This window comes from Tauraco erythrolophus, chromosome 29, assembly GCF_009769465.1.
Source record: "Tauraco erythrolophus isolate bTauEry1 chromosome 29, bTauEry1.pri, whole genome shotgun sequence".
NCBI classification, from domain to species: Eukaryota; Metazoa; Chordata; class Aves; order Musophagiformes; family Musophagidae; genus Tauraco; species Tauraco erythrolophus.
Window position 1 is genome coordinate 4,509,759 of NC_141493.1, and position 25,849 is coordinate 4,535,607.

The window sequence follows — 25,849 nt, forward strand, 5'->3', positions numbered from 1 at the left end:
GGGAGGCGGGAGCTCCGTTTCACGACCGTTTTGGCTTTACTGAGCCGGGGTGCGACACACATCATCTAAACATCTCTTACCTGAGTCTTTGCAGTCTTGCTCAGCACAAATTATGGTTTTTTAACAGAAGATCATTGTTTCTGGGGGCATTAATGGTGCAACAGGTGCCAGTGGGTGCAGGAAAAAGAAAGCCAAAGTGTTTTGCCGGGACCCGACCTCGCCGCTGCCGGCTCTCAGCCCCTCGCCGGCCCCGCCGGCCGTCCTGCCATGTCTCCCCGGTTTCCCGAGCCAACACGCGGAGAGTTTTTTCCGGCGGGCCGGCTGGCAGCGCGCCGAGGAGTTTACCCGGCCGTTCAAAGGCTTTTCTTGTTCTGTGCCCAAGCTCCTGGAGAGCCCCGAAGAAGGGCTCCTTTCAGAGCCCTGCCTTTCCTAGACATAAAATTGTCATTTTTTTCTTTTTTTTTTATATTTATTATTTTTTTTCCCAAACCCAGCTTCCCTTCTCTCGGCCCGGAGCCTTTTGCCGTGCCCTGACGTCAGGCTGCCTTTGTGATGCTCAGGGTGGCATTTCGTTGCTCCAGTTTCGTGCCAAGGGGTTTTAAACGACGGTCGGGGTGGGCACCGGGGGGTTCCGAATGAACCCGATGAGTTTTTACCGTCACCCGAGCGGGGCCGGCAGCCCCGCGGTGGCCATCGAAGGGCCCCGATGGCTGCAGCGAACTCAGTGTGACAGGAGAAGACAAAGATTATTTACATTTTTTCAATTATTTTTATTTATGTGATTTTCGGCTTGTAATTTCGAGCCATCTGCAAGGGAGTTCCATGTCGTGGTGCGCAGCTGTGGTCTTCCATACTGGGTCTCGGCTACACTCAGCTCCGGTGCTTCTCCCAGTGGATGTAAGAGCTCCCAGCATCTTTCTACACCAGACAGCAACAGCGAGGATCCACGGCAACCCGCTGGGACCAGCCAGAGAAGAATCCGGCACAGTGTCGCCGAAAGGGGAAGCTCTTGCGAAACCAGATGTCGTCACTGGGCCGAGGCGCGACGTCAGAGCTCAGGAAACCATTGTGAAACAACCCCATAATAGAAACCGTTGCTAGAAAACTAATCCTGTCTTCTTGACCAAATTCCCCCCTCTTGCATCAGCGGCAGCGGTGCGGCCTCGGCTCCTGCGTCTGTCGTGACGCACAAAGTGGCATGGCAATGCTGTCCTGGGCCACCATGGTGGATGACTCTCAACTTTACTTGGCACTCAAAGGGGGATTGAGTTGGGCTGGCGTCAAGGGGACTCTTGTGGTGTCACCAGCCTGTTACCAGATGGAATGAGTTGGGTTGGAAGAGACCTTCAAGATCATCCAGTTTCAACCCCCTGCCATGGGGGGACACTTCCCCTACACCAGGTTGCCCAAAGCCCCCAACCTGGCCTTGAACACTTCCAGGGATGGGGCAGCCACAACTTCTGTGGGCAATCTGGTCCAGTGTCTCACCACCCTCATTGTACACAATTCTTCCTTATATTAATGGAAATCTCTCCCTTTTCGGTGTTTTGCAGGCAAGGTGCCAAGGTGTGAAGGCAGCAGCTGCGGTGGGGCGTTCAGCATATGCCGTCCCCTCCCGCGGTCGTCTTGCTTGGGAAACGCGGGTGCGAGATGCTGCAAGATCTCAGAGGATCTCCAAGCGCTCGGGAGCATCCCGTCCCTCCAGGGTCTGGCTCCTTCCCGGAGGTGTTATGGCAGCAGAGAACGCCTGGACCTGTTGAACCTGTGTGCCGCTTCCCTGGGCAGGTACGGATTCCTGCCATTCCTGCCGCGCTGAGTCACACATGTCTCCTCGGCGCCGTGCCTGGAGCTCCTCGATCCTTCACCTCCGCTTCCGAAGGTGGCAAGTGAGTCATTCCCGTGGGGGGTGGCAGGTGGGGGGGTCACCTACGGCGCTGGGGATGGAGCCGCCAATAGGAGACGTTTGTTTTCCCGAGGGGGGGGAAAGCGGGATTTTCTTCGCACGCTCCAGTGCGACCAGGTGGGCTCCAGTTTGTGCCGACGTTATCCCAAGTTTCCTGGCTCCCGTTTGGCTGGCGGAGGTCGGCGTCGGCGGATGCCGGGAGGTCATTGCGTGGGGACACGGGGCCGGGCGCTGAGTCAGCGTTGCCGGCGGCGGCGTTGGCCGGGGCGGCGCGGCTGCCAGGCAGGCACAATGCAAATGACGGATCAACCAGCAGAACAAGGACAAATCCATCAAGCTGGGGCATGTGCCGCGCGGCGTGACCTGCCGCTGCGCCTTTTGTCACCGCCGGATTAATGCCCCTGAGACTGAGGGCCTCTGTTCAGCCACCGGCTGCTTCCCGCCGGATCGGGTGCTTTTCCCAGCCGGATACCATGGTCTTGTCACCGGCTCCGACGGCGATGGGCACAACGCGCCTGTCGCCGTGGCTGTGGTACCCTCGGAGGGTATTGGAGCCATCCCGCTGCGTGATGCTGTCATTTAGGGGGGGGCTGCTCCCCAAAAATCCCACCCTCCCGCTCCGCGCATCCACCCGGCAGCTGCCGGAAAACCCTCGGAGGACCGCGAGGAGGAAAACAGAGCGTGGCCTCGGGAATGTTTACGGGCAGAGCTGGACGTGCAGCCGCCGGAGTGCTCGCGGGGCCGCCGGCCGCCGCGGCTGAATGCCACCAGTGTCGGGCAGCCTCGGCGGCGGCGGCGGCTGCGGCTTCTTGCACCGCGGCGGGTTGGCGGCACGAGCTGGGGAACCCGCCGGCCAAAACACCTGGCAGAGGGACCTGATGGCCACCGCCGGCACCGGCACCGGGCCCGTGGAGAACTCGGCGGGCACTGATCCCAGTGCGCCCGCTCTGCCCCCTCCGCTGCCGGATAACGATAAATACATATAGAAAAGTAATCTGGCACTACCCGGGCTGCTGTTGACATAGCCCAGGAGGTGCCAGCCCGGGACCGGCTGCAGCCAACAAAGGCCCTTTTTAGTGGCCAGGCTTGAACTGGGTCAAAAATCCTTTAGATTTATTTCAGCAAAGAAAAGGCCGTAAACAGACAAGGGGAGTTAAAGAAAATGTCTGGGGAGGAACAAAACCCCAAGAAGTTATTAGGAAAGGAAAAAAAAAAAAATTAAGGGAAAAAAAAAAAAAAACATACACACAAAAAAACTTCGGAATAAAATGCACATTCACAGGAGAAAATCCCGGCTATGAAAGAGCCTTTTAAGCTGGCAGAAAAACAGAACCGGTGGCTGCAAGATAAAGCCAGGAAAAAAATAAAAAAAAAACACCAAAAAGGCCCCATTTTAGTCGTCCAGAGGCACTTCCCCCCCCCAACCCCCATCCAGCTCTGGGTCCAAATTCAGGAGGGGGTTGCTGCAGGGATCTGACCATCCCAGCACAGCAGCAGTGGGTAAATTTAAATATAAATAATATTAATTTATTCTGAGCCCATATAAAGAAAATAAACAGGGCGGGAGGAGAACAGACTGAACCCCCGCTCCCACAGCCTGATTGATTTTGGCGTTCGACGGCGAAGCCAAAAAAACCTCCCGGTGGCTACAATTTGGGTTTGTGTGAGCATCGGGGGGGTGGGGGGGGGTGAGTTTTTCCCTTTGCCTAATTTTCACGGTCACAATCCAAAATAAACAGGCAGCCGGAGGCTTTTAGGGACACCGGCACACAGCCCCTTGTTACACGCCGCTGCGGGGCAGGATATAGATGAGGTTTGGGGTGGTTTGGTGGTTGGGTTTTTTTTTTTTTGGGGGGGGTGTTTTGGGGTTTTTTTCCCTTTTTTTATTTTCCCCACCACGTCAGAATATGGAAGTGGAGATTAAAGGGATCAGTGTCACCGGAGGGACAAGGGGATGGAGGGTCTGCGGGAGCGGCGGTGGCATTTGGGGGGGGCTGGAGTCTCCTTCTTGGGCACAGAGGGTGTTTCGCAGGGGGGGGGGGCAGATGTCACCTAAAAACAGCCACTGAATTTGTGCTTTGGGTTGGTTTTCAACACTTTTTTCTCTCTTTTTTTTTCAAATTTTGCCCCAAATCAGATGCTTTGCCAAAACGGACTTGGTCGCTGCAAGGCTCAGCCCCCGGCTTCGCTTAAATTGGGGGGGGGGGGGGGGGATATAACCCCTTTAATCTTGGAACTCAGAATAAGCCACTGACAAAGAGCGATTTGAAAAAGGGGGGAAAAATATCAAAACAACCCAAAAACACACCAAACCCACAGAGGCCCCCGGCGTTTGTGCACCTTGCCAGCGCCGGGGCGAAACAATTAAAGAATTGTTTTTGTGGTTTTATAACAGCGGGAAAAGCACGGAAAGCCTCGAGCCGGACTGGGAGGGCGGCTGGAGCCGTGACGGGCTCAGCGGTGCTCTTGGCTGCCACTCCAAAGCGACGCCGGGATGGGTGCCAGGATTACCGGTGGGTGCCGGGGTTACCGGTGGGTGCCGGGGCTGCGGGCGGGCGCCGGGGCTGCCTACACCTTCAAGGTGACTGGTTCCAAATAAAAAAAGCGAAAAAAATCAGCTCATTTTTTTTCCTTTACACTGTCTCCATCCAATTACTCTTTGTGTCGCACAACCCAAAATCAGGGGGTTTTGCCCGTTATAACGTCGCTTTTTTTTTTTTTTGGCCCTCAACCAGGAAGAACAAGTCGCCTTTTATCGACTCATCCGTGAGTTCCTGCTCTGTTTCTAGGGTCTCCAGGACAACCCCAAATCCTTCAATTCCATTGCCCTGCCTCGCTTCTCCCTGCCAGCTTTGCCGCCCGGCACACGCACAGCCGTGCCGCCATTCCGGTTCTGGCAAATGCTTCCCCGAGTGATCACGCCGGAGAGTGGGAGGATTATCGCAAAGGAGGAAACCTTATTTACAAATAAATATCCCGGTTATCAGCTGGGGGTAGCGGGGGGAAGGCAAGAACCAAGGGACCACAACTCAACCTTGCCCGCATGGGGTCGTTTCCCAGGGATTTTTCCCAGAATGGGAATCGGCCACCACAGCGGGTGACCCTTTGGGTTGGTGACCCTTTGGGTAACCACCCATCAATACCGCAGCCGCCCTGGCACGCGGCGGCGGCGAGGTTTATCCTTTCCCAAGTAAGATGCATCACGGTGCATCCCGGCTCCGGATCTTGCCCATCCGCATGGGATTTTGGAGGTGGGGAGGGTTAGCTGGGGAAGGGTGCAAAAGTCGGGGGGCTTGGGGTCAAGCCCGAAAGGTGGGACTGCAGCAGGGTGTTGGAAGGGATGAGCGAGGCTGCGGAGACCCCGGAGCCACCCTGGTTGGATACTCTGGCTGGAGGCTCCAGTGGGATTTTTCAGAGGTGGGTGATGGTTTCTGCAGGAAGTGCTGGAGTTTTGGGGTGAATCTCAGCACTGGGGGTTTGGGGCTGGGAAGGAGAGCAGCTGCCGGCCCCTTCAAAGAGCCGCTTTCATGTGCTCCAGTGAGATGGTATCACCTGGGAACGCCAGGAAAGCTCAGCTCCGCTCAAACCGCAGCGCTGGGAGCAGCACCGGGAGACGCCGGCTCAGCACCACCATGGCTGTGGGGGGTCCCTGCCCCAGCTAGGGGGTCCCTGCCCCACCTGGGGGGTCCAACAGGGGCCTCTGCCTGCCCCGCGTCCCAATTCCCATGTCAGAAAGGCTTCCAAGGAAGATGGGAGCATTAAACACCAGTGGGGATGATCCTGCCGGGGCCACGGGAGACGTGCTGGCCACTGGCCACTTTTTGGCCACGAGCGACGGTCCCCATGGTGTGTCGGGAAACATCGCTGCCCACTCTGTCACCACGCCGCGTTCCTTCCATGTTTCTGGAGGGAAGCTGGGCTCAGCCCGCTAGATTGGGGCTGCCAAGGGCTGGGGTCAGCGAGGTGGGGGCCGCAGCAGCGAGGAGGACGGTGGAGGAATGTGCCAGCAGTTGGGTGAAACATCCGGGGAGTCTGACCTGGTGATGCACGAGAGATTTGGGGGGTGTGGGGGGGTGGTGGGGGTGGTTGCTCCCAGCCCCAACCTCCGTGAACGCAGCGCGAGTGGCAAAGCTGCAGGCTGGTGACTCCAGGTCTCCCAGGGACTGGGTTTGGAGGGGCCCAGAGTGGCTGGGGGGGTCGGCCTTGGGTGGGAGCCGTGATCCCCCCCACGGGTGTCACCCCCACCCCCCACAAAAGCCACTCGCGTGGTGGACACTGGGTGACCTGAGCCCCAATTTCAACCCCCTGCCTTGATAGGGGGGGGTGCAAGAACAGGGTGAGCTGCCCCCTGAGACACGGGGCTGTTTCCCCAGGGGAGGGGGAGGAAGGGCAGGGAGCCCGGGACACACGGACACACAGAGAGACGGGAGGGACGAGACAGTCCCCCCGGGACACACGGACACAAACACGGGACACGGGACCCCCCCGGGACACACGGACACACACACGGGCAGGAGACGGGATCCGCCGGGACACATGGACACGGGGGTTGGTGCACACGGGATCCCCGGGACACACGGCACGTGACAGGGGGGGGACACGGGACTCCCCGGGACACACGGACATGGACACGGGGGGTGACAGGGGACCCCCGGGACACACGGACACACACAGGGGGGGTGACACGGGACCACCCCCCCCCCCCCCGGGACACACGGACACAAAGGGGGGTGACCGGGACCCCCCCCCCGGGACACACGGACACACACACGCGGGGGGGCGCGCGGGGGGGGCGGGCGGGGGTGGCCCCGCCCGGGGCCGCAGTGGCTGGCGGCGAGTCCGCGCCCATTTCCGCCGCCGCCGAGCCCGGCCCCTCGCCTGCCGGGCGCCCGGGACCGCCAGCGCCAGCGCCGGCCCCTGCTCCGGCCCTCCCGGCTCCGCCAGCCCCACCGCAGCCATGCCGGGCGAGGCGGCGGCCGCGCTGGCCATGGGTAGGTGCGGGGGGGCGGGAGGGGGGGGTACTCCGGTAGCCGGTACCCCGGGCGGCTCCGGAGGGGGCTGAGCCACCAGCCCCGGTGCCCACGTGCGGGAGGTGTGTGTACGGGGGGGGTCTCCGCTCCCCCAAACTTTCTCGGGAGCTGGGACGGGGCGCGGTGCCCAGCGACCCCCCCCCCCGCCCCGGGCATCCCGGGACAGGTTTATTTTTAAGGGCAGAGGTTTGTTTTTTTTTTTAGGGGGAGGGGGAGAGTGTGGGGGTCGGGTTGCGGAGCGGTCGCTTCTTGCTTCTTAAATGCTGCGAATTAATTTGGTTTCGGTGCTTCCCGGAGTCTTTCGCGCCTTCGCCGCGGCCTCGGCGGCAGGACGAGCCCCCCCCCCGGTCCCGCCCGTTTCATTTCGGGTGGAGTTAATTAGCGAGAGCGCGATGCTGGGTTTGTTAATTAAAAGGGAAAAGGGGGGGGGGGGGTTAACGGTGCGCGCCCGTTTCGTTGGGGTGAAGCGATGGCGAACGGGGAGGGGGGACGGGGCGCGGGGGGGACCAAGAACCGAACCCACCGGTTCCGTGAGGCTGGAGCCGGGTGATGCCGCGTGCGGGACCGGGCGGATGCGGACACGGCGCTTGATGGATGCGGCGGTGGGTGCCCATCGGCGGGACGCGGTGCGATGCTTCGGTACCCGGGCGGGGGACCCCGGGGCTGGTGCGGGGGCAGCACTCACCGGACCGTGGTTGGGTTCGTTTCTGCTGTCCCCGAGGATGAGGATGGCGCCTTCATCACCTGTGTCACCCGAGTTCTGCTGCTCTTCCTCACAACTCCACGGTGGAACCGGAGCCAGGAGGGCAAGAAGTGGTGGAGAGAGCGGCTCTTGTGGCACTGGGCTTCGGGAAAGCGGCCGGTCTTGGCTCCCCTCCAGCCTTCGTCGCTGCCGCCTCGCTGGTTTTGGCACGGCCACGCCGAGGTGCCTCCTCGCTCCGCTTCTCCAGCACGTCTCCTCCGCCGAGCGTCCCTTGGCTTCTCTGGAGGTCCCACTGACTCAACTCCCTGCCGCCGCTTTGCTGCTCGGGTGCCTTGGACCCTTCGGCGGTCGTCACCCATCCTGAGAGCCGAGCGGGGGTTTCCCGCTCAGCCGGGCACCCAATCCCCATCCAGGGCGCGGGTGCTCCTGGCCTCCAGCCCTGGTGGGTCCAAGCCCCTGCAGTGCCGCGGACTCTGCGTGGGGACAGAGAGCCCTTTAAACCCACGTCGAGCTTAAAATGCCGAGGGAAAGGGAAACCTCCTCCGGCCCCGCGCACACTTGACGCTGCCGAGGGCTGGGCTGCGAAGCCAAGGGGAAAATCGGAGCCAAGTGGCCAGGAGGGAAAATCTGGGGCAAGGGAACAAACCCCGGCGATAACCGGGAGCTCCGTGCCAAGGGTGTTACGAGTTGCGGGGGCGAGAAGGGTTGAGGCTTTTGCTGGCGGTGGCAGTGAAGGTGAAGCCAGTAATTAGTGTCACGTTGGAGAACGGAGTCGTTAAGCGCATGTTTGTCCATCGGCAGCTGGGGAGGGCTTGGGGTCCGTCAGGAAGTGGGTGTCTGCTGCCGGGAGGGCGAGTCAAGGGGGGCTTTGGCTGGGGGCGATGGCAAAGGCCATCCCAAAGTGGGGGGGGGGGGTCAGGGGCCGGGCTGGCATGGCCGAGCGCCAACTTTGGAGTAAAACCGGAGGTGTTGACACAGGATTGGATCTTCCAGGTTTGAGCAGAGAAGGGCTGGGATGGGGGTTGCTGAAAATGAGGGTTGCTGAAAATGAGGGTCTCGGTTTGGCTGGATAAACCGAGGGTGTGGATGCTCATGTCTCCCTAAGGTGCCGGTCCCCCACCAGCCTCAGGGAGCTCACCAGAGCCCTCGGCTGGCATCGGGGCTGTGAAACCGGCAAGGGGCAGTGACCAGGGACGAGGTGATGGCATGGGGTGACTGGGCTCCTCTGGCCAAAGTGACTTTAAGACGAGCGGGACGATAATACCTCAGCAGCGAAGAGGCAGCACAGGAGCCAAACGGGATCGGGCAGGAAGACTGACAAGCTGGAACATCGGAGGGAACGATACGGCTGCCTCGGGACACAGGGATGGGCCGTTTCCCAAGTAACACGTCATTTCACCGGCGTGCAGAACTGCCGGCGTTGGCACGAGCAGGAGCGGTGCAAGAGGACGAAGCATCTTCCAGCACCGAGCCGCTGGCGGCAGCAAGAAAAAAACTCCACCAAAACTGGGAGGAGACTGGATTCTGAAAATGAAATTTCCGCGAGAATCGGCTGGGTCTGCGGCAGTGGTGCTGGGAACAGTGCGGCGAGGACCGAATCGAGCAGAAACAAGGGAAGCTGCTGCAGTGACTGAAGGCGCCGGTGCCGGTCGCTGCCGGGGTTTGCCGGACACGAAGCCCCGGGCTGGTCCTGCACCCGTCGCCTTCCTGCACGATTTGATTAAATCCTGGAAAAAAACTGGGTCAGCCCCAGCGGATGGGGCTGCCGGACACGACTGGCTTCGCACGCCACTCGAGCTGCCTTGGCAAAGCCTCTTAGCTTGGGGTGGGGGTCCCCGGTCCCTTCCACCCCCCGGCAAAGGGATGGCTCAGGGGGGTTGTTCAGAGCCTGCCCGGACCCGCAGCCCCCCTGGTGCTTAGGGGGTTGTTCTGGTGTACGGGACCCGCCATGCTCCGGCGCTTTGCACCGGGGAGCGGTGACAGCGGTGGCACCGGTGGTGGCACCCGGGGAGTCAGCATTTGGCGGCAGGGCAGGGGGCTGGGGTTGGAGCTGGTGCTGCCATACGGCCGCGGGCAGGAGGAGCGGGATGCTGGGGGCAGGGACTGGTACCGGCACCGGAGCGGCTGTCGTACGTGCAAAGCAGGCCAGATTCCGGCTCCGTTCTGGCTTTGAAACACCCCGGCAAACACAGTGTGTTTTTCCATTTAAAAAAAATCATAAATTTTTGAGTGGTTTTGGTGCAAAACCAGCCCCTGAGCCGTCAACCACCCCTCCCAGTTCATGGGGGGGGGGACACATGGTCCGGCTGACCCCCGTCTCTCTGTCCTCTCCGCAGGTGTGCTGCTCACCGCGTGCCACGCACTGGAGAACACCGGCAGCCTGGAGCGGTGAGTTTTGCCCGATTTGCCGACGGGAAAGAGCCGGTGCCATCCCGGTGTGGTGGTGGCGGGGGGGGGGAGCATGGTTTGTGGGGCAACCGCATCGTCCAAGCGGCGAAACGTGGGCACAGGTGAACCATCCTCACACCAGATCAACCGGTAACGGGTCGCGGGGTGGGATCCTGCCCCCGGGTGCCTTGTCCCAAGGGGAAAACCAGGAAGCGGGGCTCTGCACGGGTATCGCCCGCACGCCGTGGTTTGGGGGGGGTGCAAATCCTGACCCACACCGGCGGGGAAGTCTGGTCCCATTAACGGTGCGGCGGTTCCCACCGAGAAGCTGCCGGTGCCTGCCGCCGGCTCGCCGCGGCACCGAGCCGCTCGCCGCCGATAAATCGCCTCATTCATAACCGCGGCACAATGGGCCGCGGCGGCCGAGGGCCCTTCGCTTCCCCGGCGCCGCGCGGGGGCTCGGCCGGGATGTGCCAGCTGCGGGAAGGGCTTTTGCAGCAGGGGCTGGAAACCTCTCTCTTTTTTTGGGGGGGCTGAGAAACCTCCTATCTTTTTTGGGGGACTGGAAAGCCTCTTTTTTGGAGGGGCTGGGAAACCTTTTTGGGTGGGAACCTCCTTTTTGGGGGGGCTGGGGAACCTTCTTTTTACCTCCCTTTTTGGGGCTGGAAAACCTCTTTTTTGAGGCTGGGAAATGGGACGGTTCAACGGCATCAGTTGGGAAGCATTAAAGGAAACGGTGCTCCCGCGCCGGGAAGCTCCGGAGCAAAACCCACGGCGAGGCAGGTGCCGACGCCGGTGCTGCCAAGCCGGGGCATGGCCGGTGGTGCTGTTTCTCACCACCAAGACCAAATCTCAGCTCCCGGCTCGGCCGCTGGATCCTGACATCTCCAAACCTCCCACTGCCGGAGACGAGGGACGTCGCCCGATGGCTCCGGCACGTCCCTGTCTTCCCTCGCTTCGCCTCCCCGAAGAGCCGGCAGCGTTGGGCGAGCGTGGGTTTAATTACCGCGGCTCGCCATAAATCCACGGCGACAGGAACTTGAGGTGGCTTTGAAACGACAGCGATCGGATGTGCCCTATTCCCGGCCTGATCCCAGAGCAGGATATTCGTTTTCCGTCTCAGTTGCGGAGGATAATTTAAACCAGCGCCGGGTGTAATGGAAAACAGCCTCCTCCGGCAAAGCCACCGGTCCAGCCGGCTCCGCCGTTATTTAATTCCCTTCTCCTCCATTTTAAGCTCTTTAGGGAATCGCTCCAGTGCCGGCGAGGCTCAGTTTCGGCACTGGTTTATGTAGGACCAATCTCTGCTCCGGTGATCCCGGCCACGGTGCAGCCGCTGCGCCACGTCCCACCCGGCGACCCCAAAATCAACACATCAGCCCTAAAACAGAGCTACCGACCTGCTGTCGGTGACACCTGGGTGGCTGCCAGCCTGGTAAATATAAAAAAAAAGTCATTTTTGTTATTTTTTTCCCTTGTTTTCATTCCCAGCTCCAGGCGCGCCGGTGGCGGCGGCGGTGAGGTCCCACTTCAATGACTGTCCCGACTCTCACAGCCAGTTCTGCTTCCACGGCACCTGCCGGTTCCTGGTGCAGGAGGACAAGCCGGCATGCGTGTGAGTGCTGGGAAAAATCCATTAAAACCAGAAAAAGAAACCCCAAAACACCCCAAACCTCCCGTGATTCGCGTCGCACGGGAATTCCCCCCCTAAAATAATGGCAGGAGTCCCAGTTTGGCTCCCAGGGATGCCGTGGTGGCAGGATTGGTGCTGATGCTCATCCCGTCCCACAGGTGCCACTCGGGGTACGTGGGGACGCGGTGCGAGCACGCCGACCTCCTGGCCGTGGTGGCCGCCAACCAGAAGAAGCAAACCATCACCGCCTTGGTGGCCGTGGCCGTGGTGGCCTCGGCGCTACTGGTCGCCGTCTGCGTCCTCATCCAGTAAGTGTCGCGGCGGCGCGGTGCCGGCGGGTTCGGCTCAGCGCCGCGTCCGGCTCGTTTCGGTCATCGAGCCCTGACCACCCTTTTTCCCCGTTGCCTTCCAGCTGCTGTCGCCTGCGGAAGCGGTGCCGGTGGTGCCGGGAACCCATCGGCGACCCGGAGAAACAACGGCGGCTTCCTGAAAAGTGGCACCTCCTGCTGCCACCGCCCACCGCCCAGACGCCGGGCGGGCAGCGGACCACCGCGGCGGGACGCCGGCCACCACCGACGACCGTGACCGTGCTCCCCTTCGCCGCGGGGGCTGACGGAACGGGGGGGTCCCGCCGCTGCGCGGCCCCACCCAGCACAACCAGCGCAGCGGCGCTACTGCCGGTTTTGGTCTTTTTTTTTGGGTTGTTATTTTCTTTTTGTTTTTTTCTTATTTCTTTATTTTTGGGGTGTTTTTTTTCTTATTTCTTTTTTTTTTTGGGCCCCCCCCCACGGAAGGCGGCGGCGAGCGTCCGGCAGCACCGTAACGGCAAAGCGTTGGTGGAACTGGGCATCGCCCCCGCCACGGAGCCAAACCCCCGGCAACGTTAGCTTGTTTTGTGTCTTTTTGGGATTTTTTTTTTTTTTCCTTTAGTTTTGGGTTTGTTTTTCCCTTTTTCTCAGCTTATTTGAATTTTCTATTTTTTCCGACTCCTCCCGCGATGAGCCTTTATTATTTTATTACTTTTTTCGCTGCTAGAGCCAGAAGCGCCGGCGAACTCCCCGGCGCTCGCGGTGCCCGCGCTCGCTTTGGGGACAGATACGAACTTTTTATTAATAATCAAATGACCCATAATCCCAGGCCTCCTCAAACCGGCACTCTAACCTCCCGCCGCGCCGTTAATCCTGTCTGTAGTCTTTATTGTAACCAACCCGAAGCTTTTTTTTTTTGGTATTATTTTTTTTTTAGTTTGTTGGTTTTGGGGGGTTTTTTTGTTTGTTGGGGTTTTTTTGGAGGTTTGTTTGTTTTTTTTTAAAGTCCTGGTTACTCTCGCGTCTTCTGTATATGTTGCACTGAAGGTTAATATTTAATGTTTTAATTTATTTCGTGTGGTTAAATTAATTCCGATTTCAGTACGATATTGTCCTCGCCTGGTTTGTTTTCCCCTCGTACCTGGATTATAGTTATTTAAGTGATATAAATACACTTTTTTCAGAAAACTCATCTCTTGGGGGTTTTTTTGGGGTTGGGGTGGGGGTGTTTGCGAAGGGCGGGTGGCGGCCAGGGGCTCGTTGGGTGGTGGGGAGCAGCGCCAGGGCCCAGGACTGATACCCCCGTGATGGGCTCAGTCCCTTTTCGCCCACCAACATATTTCCAGTCCAAACTGAAGGGGGGGGTGGGGCAGATCTGCAGTCCTGGGTGGGGGTCTGTTGCCTTTGGGGGTATTTACAGCCCTTTGGGGGTAATTGCAGCTGGGGGGGGTGGTCTATAGCCCCTTGGGGGGGCCTGTAGCTTTCAGGGGGGTGTTTTGCAGCCCTGGGAGGGGGGGTCTGCACCCCTTGGAGAAGGGATTTGCAGCCCTGGGGGAGTCTTTAGCTCTTGGGGGGGGGGGCGGATTTGCGGCCCTGGGGGGGTCTGTAGCCTTCAAGAGAAGCATCTGGCAGCACCTTCCTTGGTGCTGCCCCCCCCCCCCCACCTGCAGACAGACATCTCCAAGGCAAAGTGGTGCTGGGCCGTGCTGGGGGGGTGGGTGTGCTGTATGGGGAGGGATGCATGTGCTCATCCCCCTCCCTCCCTCCACACCCCAGTGCCGGCCCAGCTGGTGCGCAGGTGCTGGAGCAGATACAGCTGGGGAGGGGGGTGCAGCACCGATGGGACCCCCACCGCAAAGCCACGGGCCTCATCCTGCCCTACAAGCCCCTCCGTGGGGCTCAGGGCCCCCTCAGTGTGCTGGGCTGGGAAATGGCTGAGGTGGGTGCAGGATAGCGCTGGGGGGGGGATGTCAGCCCAGAACATAGGGGTCATGGGCGTATTTCTGAAGCAGCCAGTGGCCCACCCTGACCCCCCCCAGTTCTGCTGGTTACAGGGTGCAGGTTCTTTGCCGCTGGGTCCAAATGGAGCAGGTTTTTGGGGAGGGAGCTGAGCCCAAACCACCCCCCTACATGGGTTAGGGTCAGCCAAATGGGGGTGGCAGTGGTGCAGCGTCACATCAGAGTGTGAGCATTGCTCCACAGTGCAGATGTTGCATCGCAGCGCAGACGTTGCATTGCACTGCAGTGTGGGCATCGCATCGCAGTGCTGGCGTTGCATTTCCATGCAGCGTTGCGGCACGGCGCAAGGGCTGCATCACAGCGCAGGCATGGCAAGTGCAAGCATTGCATCATGGCGCAGGCGTTGCAGTGCTGGCATTCCATTCCCATGCAGCGTTGCATTCCCATGCAGCGTTGCATCACAGTGTGGGCATTGCATCACAGTGCAAGTGTTGCATCACGGCACAGGCATTGCATCACACTGCAGCACAGGCATCGCATTGTGGTGCTGGCATTGCGCTTCCATGCAGCATTGCATCACAGCGCAGGCATTGCATTGTGTTGCAGCACACATCGCGTTGTAGTGCTGGCATTGCATCACAATGCAGTGTTGCATCACATCGCAAGCGTTGCATCATGGTGCAGGCATTGCATCACACTGCAGCGCGAGCATCGCATTGTGGTGCTGGCGTTGCATTCCTGTGCAGCAATGCATCACAGTGTGAGCATTGCATCACAGTGCAAGCCCGTGCATCACGGTGCATTGAATCGCAGCGCAGGCGTTGCATCACATTGCAGCACAGGCATCGCATTGCAGCGCTGGCACTGCATTCCCGTGCAGTGTTGCATCACAGTGTGGGCATTGAATCACAGTGTGGGCATTGCATCACAGTGCAAGCGTCGCATCATGATGCAGGCGTTGCATCACACTGCAGCGCGGGCATCACATTGTAGTACTGGCATTGCATTCCCATGCAATGTTGCATCACAGCGTGGGCGTTGCATCACAGCATGGGCATTGCATCACAGTGCAAGCGTTGCATCACGGTGCAGGTATTGCATCACACTGCAGCGCGGGCATCACGTTGTAGTACTGGCATTGCATTCCCGTGCAGCAATGCATCACAGTGTGGGCATTGCATCACGGTGCAAGCGTTGCATCACGGTGCAGGTATTGCATCACACTGCAGCGCAGGCATCGCGTTGTGGTGCTGGCACTGCATTCCTGTGCAGCAATGCATCACAGTGTGGGCACTGCACAGTGCAAGCCCGTGATCACGGTGCAAGCGTTGCATCGCGGCGCAGGCGTTGCATCACACTGCGCAGGCATCGCATTGCAGCGCTGGCATCGCATTCCCATGCGGCGTTGCATCACAGTGCAAGCGTTGCATCATGGCACAAGCGTTGCATCACACCGCAGCGCGGGCATCGCGTTGTGGTGCTGGCACCGCATCCCCGTGCAGCGTTGCGTCACGGTGCGGGCATTGCGTCACGGTGCGGGCATTGTGTCACGGTGCGGGCCCCCAGCCCCTGCCCTGCGACCCCCGGTTTGTTCCCGCCGTTTCCCCCCCCCCCGTTCCCGCCGCTCTCGGGGCCGGGCGGTGCCGAGGCCCCGCCCCTCGCGCCGTGCCCGCCCCCCCTCTGGCCCCCCCCCCCGGGCGTGGCCGCTCGGCGCGGGATGGCGGAGGCGGCGCAGGGGCGCGTGCAGGCGGCGGTGGAGCGCGCGGTGGAGGGGCTGGAGCGCGAGCGCATCCGCGCCATGCAGGTACGGGGGGGCCGGGGGGCTCCGCGCCCCGCGGACGAACCGCTGCCGACCCCCGGAGCCGGCCCGGGCCCCCCCGCCCCGCGGGGCCTCGATCTGGGCATGGCCCCCGCCCCCCCCCCCGGCCTGTCCGGTGCGAGCTGGGTGCCCCCCCCCCGCCCTGCAGGCTTTGTGCCCCTCCCCAGCAGGTGCCGTGTACCCCCCCAGCACATACCCCGGGCACCCTCTGTGCATACCCACTGCCCCCCCATACACGCCCTATGCCCCCATACATACCCTCTGCCCCTACACATCGCCCGTGCCGCCCCATACACCCTGTGCCCCCCGATACATACTCTGTGCCCCCCTATACACCCTGTGCCCCCCATGCCCTGTGCCCCTCCATACACCCTGTGCCCCCCATGCCCTGTACCCCTATGCCCTGTGCCACCCCATACACCCTGTGCCCCCCATGCCCTGTACCCCTATGCCCTGTGCCACCCCATACACCCTGTGCCCCCATACCGTGTGCCCACATATCCTGTGCCCCCCACACCCTGTGCCCCCCATACATCCTCTGCCCCACGCCCTGTGCCCCCGCTGTACATTCTGTGCCCCTTCATACACCCTGTACCCCATGCCCTGTGCTCCTCCATACATACCCTATGCCCCCATATACCCTGTGCCCCCTTATACACCCTGTGCCCCCCATGCGCTGTGCCCCCCATGCCCTGTGCCCCTCCATACATACTCTGTGCCCCCCATACACCCTGTGCCCTCCATGCCCTGTGCCCCCCATACACCCCGTGTCCCCCATACACCCAGTGCCCCTCCATACATACTCTGTGCCCCCATACACCCGTGCCCCCCATGCCCAGGGAGGCCGCACGCAGCAGCAGGCTCAGGGTGCAGCCCCCCCGCATCACGCACCCCCCAAAGACAATGAGTGGGGGGGGCGGAGATGACCCCACAGGCTGCCCCCCCCCCCCCCCCCCTGACACCCCTCCCTGCCCCTGCCACCTCCGCAGGGCACCATGTTCCGGTGCAGCGCGCGTGCTGCGAGGACACTGCCGCCTCCATGCAGCAGGTGCAGCGGTGCATCGCGGTGCCACGCGCCGCTGGCGCAGGCGCAGAGCATCGTCACCGCCGAGCTGGAGCGCTTCCAGGTGACACAGGCTGCGGGGCGGGGGGACACATATGGGAACGACACCCCCCACACACACACACACCCCCCGGGGATGGGGGGGTACCCGGGGCACACCGGGACCCGCTGACCCTCCCCAAAATCCCGCGCAGCCGGGCTGAGCCGCTGCACGCTGCACTGCAATGACGAAGCGAAGGACGCGCGGAGGCGGGGGGCGCGGAGGTGCGGTGCGGGGGCAGCTGGATGCCTGCCTGGCGCTGCGGGGACCAGCACCTGCGCCTCGTGCCGCCATGGCCAAGAAGATGATGGACAACTTGGCCGCCCTCCAGGTAGCCGGGCGCCGGCGTCCCCACGCGCTCATTAAAGGCGAGGTGCCACGCTGCTGCCCACCGCCGGTGCTGCGGGGGGGGGGGGGGTGACCCTGACCTGGGTGACCTGACCCTGGCGACCCTGAGTCTGGCCTGGTGACCCTTACTCTGGGCGACCCTGACCCTGGTGACCCTGGGTGTCCCTGACCCTGGTGTCCCTGACTGACCCTGACCCTGGTGACCCTGGGTGTCCCTGACCCTGGGCGACCCTGACCCTGGTGACCCTGGGTGACCCTGACCCCAGGTGACCCTGACCCTGGTGACCCTGACCCTAGGCAATCCTGACCTGGGTGTCCCTGACCATGGTGACCCTGACCCTGGGCAACCCTGACCTGGGCGTCCCTGACCCTGGGCGACCCTGACCCTGGGTGACCCTGACCCTGGGCAACCCTGACCCTGGTGTCCCTGACCTTGGGTGACCCTGACCCTGGTGACCCTGACCTGGGCGACCACGGCGTGCAATGGGTTGGGGGCGACGCGAGTGCGGGTGCAAGGTTGGGGGGGCATCCCCTGCGCTGTGCAAGGTGGCGGGGGGGGGGGGATGCTCATGCACGTACAGGGCGCGGCGGTGGCACGTGGCTGTGCTGCGCGGTGCGGGGGTGTCTGTGCTCGTGCAGGGCGCGGGGGGACCCTCTGGGTGCTGGTGCGGCGCGGGGCGGCTCCTAACGGGTTGATGCACGGGGTGACCCCCGTGCACATGTGCAGCGTGCAATGACCCTGCACGTGTGCAATGCACGGGGTGACCCCTGTGTGTGTGCATGGTGTGGGGCGGCACCTGTGCGTGTGCAAGGCCCGGGGTAACCCCTGCGTGCGTGCACAGCGTACAGTGACCCCTGTGCGTGTGCAACGCACGGGACCCTGCGTGTGTGCACAGTGTACAGTGCCCCTGCGCGTGTGCAATGCACAGCGTGTGCAGTCCCCTGTGTGTGCAATGCACAGGGTGACCCCCCGTGCACACATGCAGCGTGCAGGACCCCTGCACGTGTGCACAGCGTATAGTGACCCCTGCACGTGTGCAACGCACGGGGTGACCCTGCGTGTGTGCATGGTGTGGGGCGGCACCTGTCGTGTGCAAGGCCCGGGGTGACCCCTGCGTGCGTGCACGGCGTACAGTGCCCTGCACGTGTGCAATGCACAGTGTGTGCAGGGCCCCTGCGCGTGTGCAATGCCAAGGTGACCCCCCGTGCACACACGCCGTGCAGGGCCCCCTGCGCGTGCAATGCACCGAGGTGACCCCTTCGCGTTTGCACGGTGTGGGACGCGCCTGCGCGTGTGCAAGGCACCGGGGCCTCCCGGGGGGCGGGGCACACAGACCCGCCCACCGCGTGTGCGGAGCACGCGGGGCCCCCGCAGGCGCGGGCGGGAGGCGCGTGGCCCGCCGTAGCTCCCCGCGGAGCCGCGCGGCGCCCGCCCCGCCGCGCCTTTCCCCCGCCGCGCCGCTGCTCGGGGGAATGCGGTAGGGGCCCCGCGCGGGCGGTGATTGGCTGCCGAGGAGGCGCGAGGGGCGCAGGGAAAAGGGAGGGACAACGCGCGGCTGCCATTGGCCGGCGGTGAGGGGGTGGGACGTGAGCGGCGCGGTGACGTCGGAGCGCGGCGCGGGCGGCGAGCGGCGGGTTCGGGTCTGTGTGAGACGCCATGAGCAAAGCGCACCCGCCCGAGCTGAAAAAGTGCGTCCGCCACCGGGAGCGGGGGCGGGGGGATGGCGGGGGGAATGCGCCCGCCGCGATCCGCCGCCCGCCGGTGTCCCGGCGTGCTCCGCGGGCGCCCCGGGTCATGGCGGCGGGGGGGTGTGGGGGGGATGCGCTGTCCCCTGCCCCCTTCCCGCGGTGCTCACCCGCCGCCGTTTTCGTTGCAGGTCATGGACAAGAAGCTGTCACGTGAGTCCCGGCCGCCCGGAGCTGTTCCCGGCCCCGAGTTGTCTTTGCCGCCCGTGGCTGCGCCGGGGTGCGCGGTAACGGGGGAGCCCCCCTTGGCCCGGCCCCGCCGCCCCCCTCACGGCGCCCTGCACCGGGGAGGCGGAGGGGGGCCGTCTGCCCGGCTAGCTCTCCTGCTCGGCGGGGGCCACACTGCCGGAGTGGGCCCCGAGTACTTTCAAGCTTCAAAAATCATTAATTGGGTTTAATTTTTATATTAATTAATTTAATAGTATATTTAAGTATTTATGAATCATTTAATTTAATATTTGTTAGCCATCGATATTAGGTTAAAATTTTCACTCCTGAGCTCTTAGAACAGCCTTTTTCTTAACCACATGGGACGCGATGCTCTAAACGCTTCCGATGAACCAAGAACCCCTGGTGACCCCGCTGGTTTTCAGAGCGGCGCCTCTGGTGAGACAAAACACCCCAGGCGTCGCGCCGGCCCCCTTCTTGAAACGCGTCCCGTTTCTTGTAGTGAAATTGAATGGCGGCCGACACGTCCAGGGCATCCTGCGGGGCTTCGATCCCTTCATGAACCTCGTCATCGATGAGTGCGTGGAGATGGGCCGGGAGGACAGCAAAACAACATCGGCATGGTGGTGAGTGGAAAGGAGCCGAGGGAGACGCAGCTGGGGTGTGGAAAATGAGATCCCAGAATCCAGAATGTCAGGGGTTGGAAGGGGCCTCAAAGGATCATCTAGTCCAATCCCCCTGCTGGAGCAGGACCACCTAGATCAGGTCACACAAGAACGTGTCCAGGCGGGTTTGGAACATCTCCGAGAAGGAGACTCCACAACTCTCTGGGCAGCCTGTTCCAGTGTTCTGTTCCCCTTACTAGGAGAAGTTCTTCCTCAGTTTAAGTGGAACCTCCTATGTTCCAGCTTATATCCATTTCCCCTTGTCCTGTTTGGATGCCAGTGAGAAGAGCCTGGCTCCATCCTCATGACAGTCACCCTTTCCATATTTATGAACATTGATGAGGTCCCCCCTCAGTCTCCTCTTCTCCAAGCTAAAGAGCCCCAGCTCCCTCAGCTTTCCGAAGGGAGATGCTCCACTCCCTTCATCATCGTCGTGGCCCTGCGCTGGACTCTCTCCAGCAGTTCCTTGTCCTTCTTGAACTGAGGGGCCCAGAACTGGACACAATATTCCAGATGCAGAATTCCTCACCAGGGCAGAGTAGAGGGGGAGGAGAACCTCTCTCGACCTACTCACCACACCCGTTCAGTTTTAAAAGGAGCGCATGTGTCTGACTAACAGCACGGAGCAATCCGTGGGGTTTTAGAGTTAAAATCAGTCGGAATCACTTCAATTTTTGGCACCTAAAGGCAGATAAATTGAGGGAGGGGGGACAGGACCTGCAGTGCTGCATCTCACTGGCTGCTCTCAACTTTCACTTTTAGGTAATACGAGGAAACAGCATCATTATGCTGGAAGCCTTGGAACGAGTGTAGCGCCGGAGAAACCTGCATCGTTACGGCCGTAACAAGATCTAAAACCCCCTATTTTGTTTACTCCCGAGCGTAACTTCTTTTTTTTTTTTGTTAAATAAATTTTGTAATGGTTGACATAACTTTATGGCTGACATAACTGTATTGGCTGTACTTGCTTTTTCAGGTCACAGGGCAGGTGAAGGGTGCTGGTTCTTCAGTGCAGAGAGGGGTGGGTTTTAATCCTGCTCCTGATAGCTTTAAAACTCAGGGAAGACTTTCAGGAGACTGAATTTATGGAAGCGGATGTTAAATTGCTTTACTTCCCGTCCTCCTTCGCATCTCGTAAAGAATGAGCTACAAAGCTCATGTTGGTTCAGTTACTTGTTCTTAACTGGCAGGAAAATGATAAATTCCCCTCGGCGAAGAGTGACATAGAGTATCTGTGCTAAACTGGGCTGCCTGAAGGATTTTTTTTTTTAAAAAAAAGAAAGATTTTTACTCTTATTCTGCATCACAGAGTTGTGGTGCAGCAGCCCAAGCCTGCAGGGGCTGAACTGGACCGAAGAAGCAGTCAGATCTTTCTCCTAAGTGGGAGGCAGGTAAAAAACCTGGCTTTTTTGGTTTTGCTTTTCCAGTCAACCCTCTCACAGGCCCTTATTAGCAGGGAGGACTTTTTTTTGGTCCCTGCTTTTTTGATATACAGAGGTGCAAGTGCTTTTTTTGAGGACAGTATATTTGTTTTTAACTTTATTGGTGCAGCGGGACCAATAAAACCTCTGCCAACACAAGCGCCACTTTCCAGACAGTGCATTAAATTTTATTTCTAAACAGCAACGTTCAGCCGCAGCTGAGGTATACAGCAACGTTATACAGTCAAGGGCCACGATATTCTCCTGAAAGGGTTTTCCTCAAAGCCAGCAGTGCCCTGCCATGGGGTCAGGGCAGTTAAATTATTAACGCTTCCAAACGTTGACAAAGCAAAGGACGTGTGTGGTTTTTGCTGACTTAAGCATCCATTTTGGCAACTCCGCAGACCAGAGTCCCCCCGCCACCCGTAGCTACAATATTTGTTCAGGAAGCAAATAAATACATAGCCCCAATTTCCAAGTCCTACTACCCAAGAAATAACTACTTGATACACCCTTTGGAAAAATAGTGGGGAGAGAGAGATTTAGAGTCCAAAAGTTGATTTTTTCCCTGCCTGAAATGAGTCCAAAAGCGCAAAGGACGTGCGTGGGTTAATCACAGTGATGCAGATCCTGAGTTTGGCAAGCTCCGTACCGCGGAGGGCACTTTTGGGGTCAATATGGCATTTAGAACTTCTTTAATCTCACATAGGGACAGAACGAGGAGTTTCCTGGAGGAAGGGCCAGCTCACTGGGAAAGCTTCCTCCACCTTCTCCCCGCTGTTCGAGTCTGTCTGACTTGGCTGGGGGGTCTCCTCTCAGGAGTAAGCGAGCAACTCGTTTGTTAGCTTAAGTTGGCTACAGTAGGTGACCCACATCTCCGGAGGTAGTGTAAAGGCTCCCACTACCACCCAGCTGTTGGCTCTGCGGGGGCGGGGAGGCTCAGAGCTCCGTTTTCAGCTTCTCATGCAAATCCTCCTGGTCGATCTTGTCCGTGTTCCCGTACCACTGGTGGTAAGCGAGGAGGGCGGCGTTTTGGCTGCGATGACGCTCATCTCCATGGCGCTCGCCGCCGCGCTCGATCCCGTTCAGGTAGTAGATTTTGTCATGGATGATGGGAGGGCATTTTTCTGGGGGGCTGTAGTGGGGGTACGCCAACCACTTCTTCACTTTGACAGAGTCATAGGAGGAGAAAAGCAAGTTAAGCTGCTCTTTGGTGAGCACCTCCTCTGAAAACACCTTCCAGACGGCTGATTGCAAGGGCAGCTTCCCTCACACACCTTTGTTTTCCACAGGAGACACCACTCCCAAGCTATGATGAAGAGTTTGGGATTCTCCGTAGTCAGATGGCACCGAAATGAAAGGCAGATGGGTCCTGGTAACCAAAGAAAGAAGTGTTTAATCGTCCGTGCACTAAGGTCGTGACAGTCTGGTGATAAAGATTCGGGAACTCTGGGACGGAGGGTCAAGTTCTTGAAGGTGATGCTGGCCATTTTGCGACTCAGCGAGCAGCGATGACAACGATGTCATACGTATCCCCCGTTACTCCCGACTAGTGTTGTAAGTCACCTGGTAGAGTTTCACTGGGTCCCCTGGGGAGAAAAGCAGGAGAAGCTCATTTCCCCTCTGTGCTGGAGGGAATCCCATTTGTCCCGATGAACATCAGGCTTCTCAAATACCATCCCATTTAGGCTAATTAGACCTCGTTGCCAGCTGAAGTAGCTTTATAAACTAGTACCAGCTCAGACAAGGGAGTGCTACAACCTGGGGCTTCGAGCAGAGCCCAGTTCTCATCCTAACCAAGACAGACCCAGGCTGTCACTTCACTCCAAGAGCTGCAGCCAAGCAGACGTCGGTCTCCAGCTGCCGGAGCGTGCCCTTCCCCTCCCCACCAAAGGAAAGCGAACCCAACTCACCTGTGCGTCTGGGTCTGATTTTTTGCTCTATAGACAAACCGTACCAGGGATAACGTCAGCTTTGGAGGCGTAAATAAGGCCAGTGCAGACCAGTTTGTTCCCTCCTTTTACTGACCAAAGGCCCGATTCCACCCCGCCAGAGAAACGGCACCTAGAAGGAAACCACGATGGTTAGAGTGGCTTGTTCGGCGTCATTCCATAGGGGTGTTTGAAACAGAAAGTGGAAAATCAGGGGAAAAACATCCCATGGGGCACAGAGTTGCTGAAGGCCAGGGCTAAGCAGGTCACGTTAGCCAGCCGTTATCGGAGTACGGCGGTAACCCAGCACTGGAGGTCCTGCCGCGCGGTGCCAGCCCAGGGAGCGGGAATCCCAACACCCGTGAGAGCACAAAGTCCCTGGACAGAAGCGCGGGAAGTTTACCAAAACGCTCACCTACGATCCGTTGATGTTGACACCTTGCCCATAATTGACCCTCATGGCCGGACAAACCACCTCATTGATGAATTATGGGAGAAGCCGGCTTTCTGCATGGCTTCATCGATGGTTTGGTTCAGCAGCTGGGTGAAGTCGTTCCCTCCGAGGCGTGAGCAGGCGCTCATTACTGCTGAAGGCGTAGTCGGTGTCTGGTAGCGGTAGATCCTTTAGAGAGACCAGAAACAGGTTTGTGTGACACTGGCCAAGGGGCTCTGCACGGGTTCAGTTGCCTACAGGAAAGCTGGAGAGGGACATTGGACAAGGGCGTGGAGTGACAGGACACGGGGCAATGGCTTTAAACTGGAAGGGGAGATTAGATTGGATATAAAGAGAAATTTTTTACACTGAGGGTGGTGAGGCACTGGAACAGGTTGCCCAGAGAAGCTGTGGCTGCCCCATCCCTGGAAGTGTTCAAGGCCAGGTTGGATGGGGCTTGGGCAACCTGGTGTAGTGGAGGGTGTCCTGCCCATGGCAAGGGGGTTGAAACTGGGTGGTCTTTCAAGTCCCTTCCAACCCAAACCAGTCTATGGCTCCACAATTCAATGATTTTGCCCTCTGAAGGTGCAGAGGATCTCACAGCACAGCTCCGAGAGCTTCATGGGAACATCAGGGCTTGTCCTTCCAGCCAAGCCCCCCTGAGGAGACCCAGACCTTCATTATGCATTCGCTGATCTCCCCTAATGAAAGGCTTTGTACACAGTTACCCATTTAACTCTTTAGTGCCTAGATGCCAAATCAATGGCACAACCCACATCTAAGCTGCGTTCCCACCCCAGCTCCTTGTTATCCCTACACCCTTTGAAGATGACAGCGCTTTCTCGATCTTTTTCCTTAGGGAAAGGATCGGCAATGGAGAGAGGGCAACCGGAGACTCCTTCCGCGTTGGTGACGGGATGATTTCACCCTTTTCACAGCTCAGCAGCAGGTCTCACACCTTTTCCCGCCGCGGCTTTCCCACGTTTTCCCTAACAGGACCCGACGTACCGCAGAACACTTGTCCAGGATGTCCTCGACCCATGTACATTCGCAGGGGTTGAGCCCGTAGTGCCAGAGGAGCTTGAGGAGGTTCACGATGTACCAGCTGCTCTCCTCGAACACGAACTCCTCCCCGTTATAAATGCCCGCGAGGCTGCCGTGCGCCGGGGCGACCGAAAGACCTGGAGGAATGGAGTGAAAAAAAGGTAATTTAAGGAAAAGTAGAGCTTGTGTCAAGCTAAACTATATTATGCCTCAATTTTAACTTCCCGGGACAACCTAGGTGTGCGTTGATACGGGTAGCAATTAAAGATTAGATCCTCAAGACACAGAAAGGGGAATTAATTCTTGACCAGTGCCAGCTCGTTATCTGCGGTGACTTTTGGACCTTTGATGGGATTAATGCATCACTCCATGGATGGAAGGGATGGGGGGGTCCCATTTTCATTGGGATGAGGTCTCCTTTTCCCAGGGCACGGGGTACTGCAGTGGGGGACTGGAGGACGATATTGGGGGACGGATGGGGGGATGGATAGGGGGGGACAGATATTGGGGGGGATTTGGGGGGACTCCAGGTTTGTTTTTCAGGGGGATCCCCCCAGCAGAGAGGGCGAACTGGACACGGAGCATGCCGGGGGGTGATTTGGGGAGGGGGGGATGCCGGGGGTGCCCCCACTCACCCAGCTCCTTGACGAAGTGCTTCATGTGCAGGTTGAGGGGGTGGAGGACGGACCCCCCGGCCTCGTAGCGGCCCCCTCCACCTCCAGCGTGGCCAGCCGGCCCCCCACCGCCGCCTTCTCCAGCACTCCAGCCGCACGCTCTTCCCGAACTTCTGCCGCAAGAAGTAGGCGCGGCTGCCCCCGATGCCGCCGCCGACCACGGGGAAGAACCGGCACCGTTCGTCAGCGCTGCCCCCGCCGCCCCTCGGCCCCTTCCCACAGCATCCCCCCCTCACACCCCCCCCCCCTCCGCACGTACCGATCCTGCCGGGGGCATCGCGCTGCAGCCGGCGGCCGGGACGGGCGGGCAGAGCGCGGCGAGGAGCAGCAGGAGGCGGAGGGCCGGCATGGCGCTGGCGCGGCGGGCGGCCGCGCCGTCAGCTGGTCGCGCCGCGGCGGGGCACGGCGGGGAGGGTGGTTCATAGCGGCGGGCGACAAAAAATGCACCATCAGCGCCGCTGGTGTAGTGGTATCATGCAAGATTCCCATTCTTGCGACCCGGGTTCGATTCCCGGGCGGCGCAGCTCATTTTATCCCCATCCTTAATTCCCTTATTTTATTTTCCCGCCCCCG

The 25,849-nt window shown here is 59.9% G+C and overlaps 4 protein-coding genes and 1 non-coding gene across 5 annotated transcripts; 4 read left to right on the forward strand and 1 right to left on the reverse strand.

Annotated features, from left to right (window-relative positions):
• Positions 1-6,860: 6,860 nt before the first annotated feature.
• On the forward strand, positions 6,861-12,544 carry TGFA (transforming growth factor alpha). The gene is made up of 6 exons (XM_086627999.1): positions 6,861-6,894; positions 9,973-10,014; positions 11,522-11,639; positions 11,816-11,965; positions 12,070-12,238; positions 12,452-12,544. Exons 1-6 carry the CDS (start codon positions 6,861-6,863, stop codon positions 12,542-12,544), a joined length of 606 nt encoding a protein of 201 aa, XP_086484125.1.
• A 3,097-nt stretch (positions 12,545-15,641) lies between these two features.
• Positions 15,642-17,578, forward strand: TIMCC (TIM double twin CX3C motif chaperone). Its single transcript, XM_086628000.1, is given in 9 exon segments — positions 15,642-15,728; positions 16,733-16,754; positions 16,757-16,805; positions 16,807-16,874; positions 17,004-17,049; positions 17,051-17,104; positions 17,106-17,134; positions 17,137-17,177; positions 17,492-17,578. Coding segments are annotated over 9 exon segments (483 nt in total).
• A 1,271-nt stretch (positions 17,579-18,849) lies between these two features.
• Positions 18,850-20,693, forward strand: SNRPG (small nuclear ribonucleoprotein polypeptide G). The gene is given in 5 exon segments (XM_086628152.1): positions 18,850-18,887; positions 19,072-19,093; positions 19,611-19,699; positions 19,702-19,734; positions 20,536-20,693. Coding segments are annotated over 5 exon segments (231 nt in total). The 5' UTR covers positions 18,850-18,851; the 3' UTR covers positions 20,587-20,693.
• A 1,440-nt stretch (positions 20,694-22,133) lies between these two features.
• PCYOX1 (prenylcysteine oxidase 1) lies at positions 22,134-25,625 on the reverse strand. The gene is given in 18 exon segments (XM_086628001.1): positions 22,134-22,507; positions 22,510-22,536; positions 22,539-22,657; positions 22,659-22,698; positions 22,701-22,745; positions 22,748-22,783; positions 23,108-23,143; positions 23,146-23,258; positions 23,545-23,614; positions 23,617-23,693; positions 23,695-23,728; positions 23,731-23,747; positions 24,448-24,456; positions 24,577-24,739; positions 25,238-25,306; positions 25,309-25,365; positions 25,368-25,488; positions 25,572-25,625. Coding segments are annotated over 18 exon segments (1,461 nt in total).
• A 103-nt stretch (positions 25,626-25,728) lies between these two features.
• Positions 25,729-25,799, forward strand: TRNAG-CCC (transfer RNA glycine (anticodon CCC)). The gene has a single exon. It is a non-coding gene; the product is annotated as a tRNA-Gly (tRNA).
• The last annotated feature ends 50 nt before the right edge of the window (positions 25,800-25,849 follow it).

Coding starts and splice junctions, on each gene's coding strand:
- TGFA (XM_086627999.1), top strand. CDS start 6,861: ATGCCGGGCGAGGCGGCGGCCGCGCTGGCCATGG. Junction 11,640..11,815: donor GAGGACAAGCCGGCATGCGT/GTGAGTGCTGGG, acceptor CCCGTCCCACAG/GTGCCACTCGGGGTACGTGG. Junction 11,966..12,069: donor GCCGTCTGCGTCCTCATCCA/GTAAGTGTCGCG, acceptor GTTGCCTTCCAG/CTGCTGTCGCCTGCGGAAGC.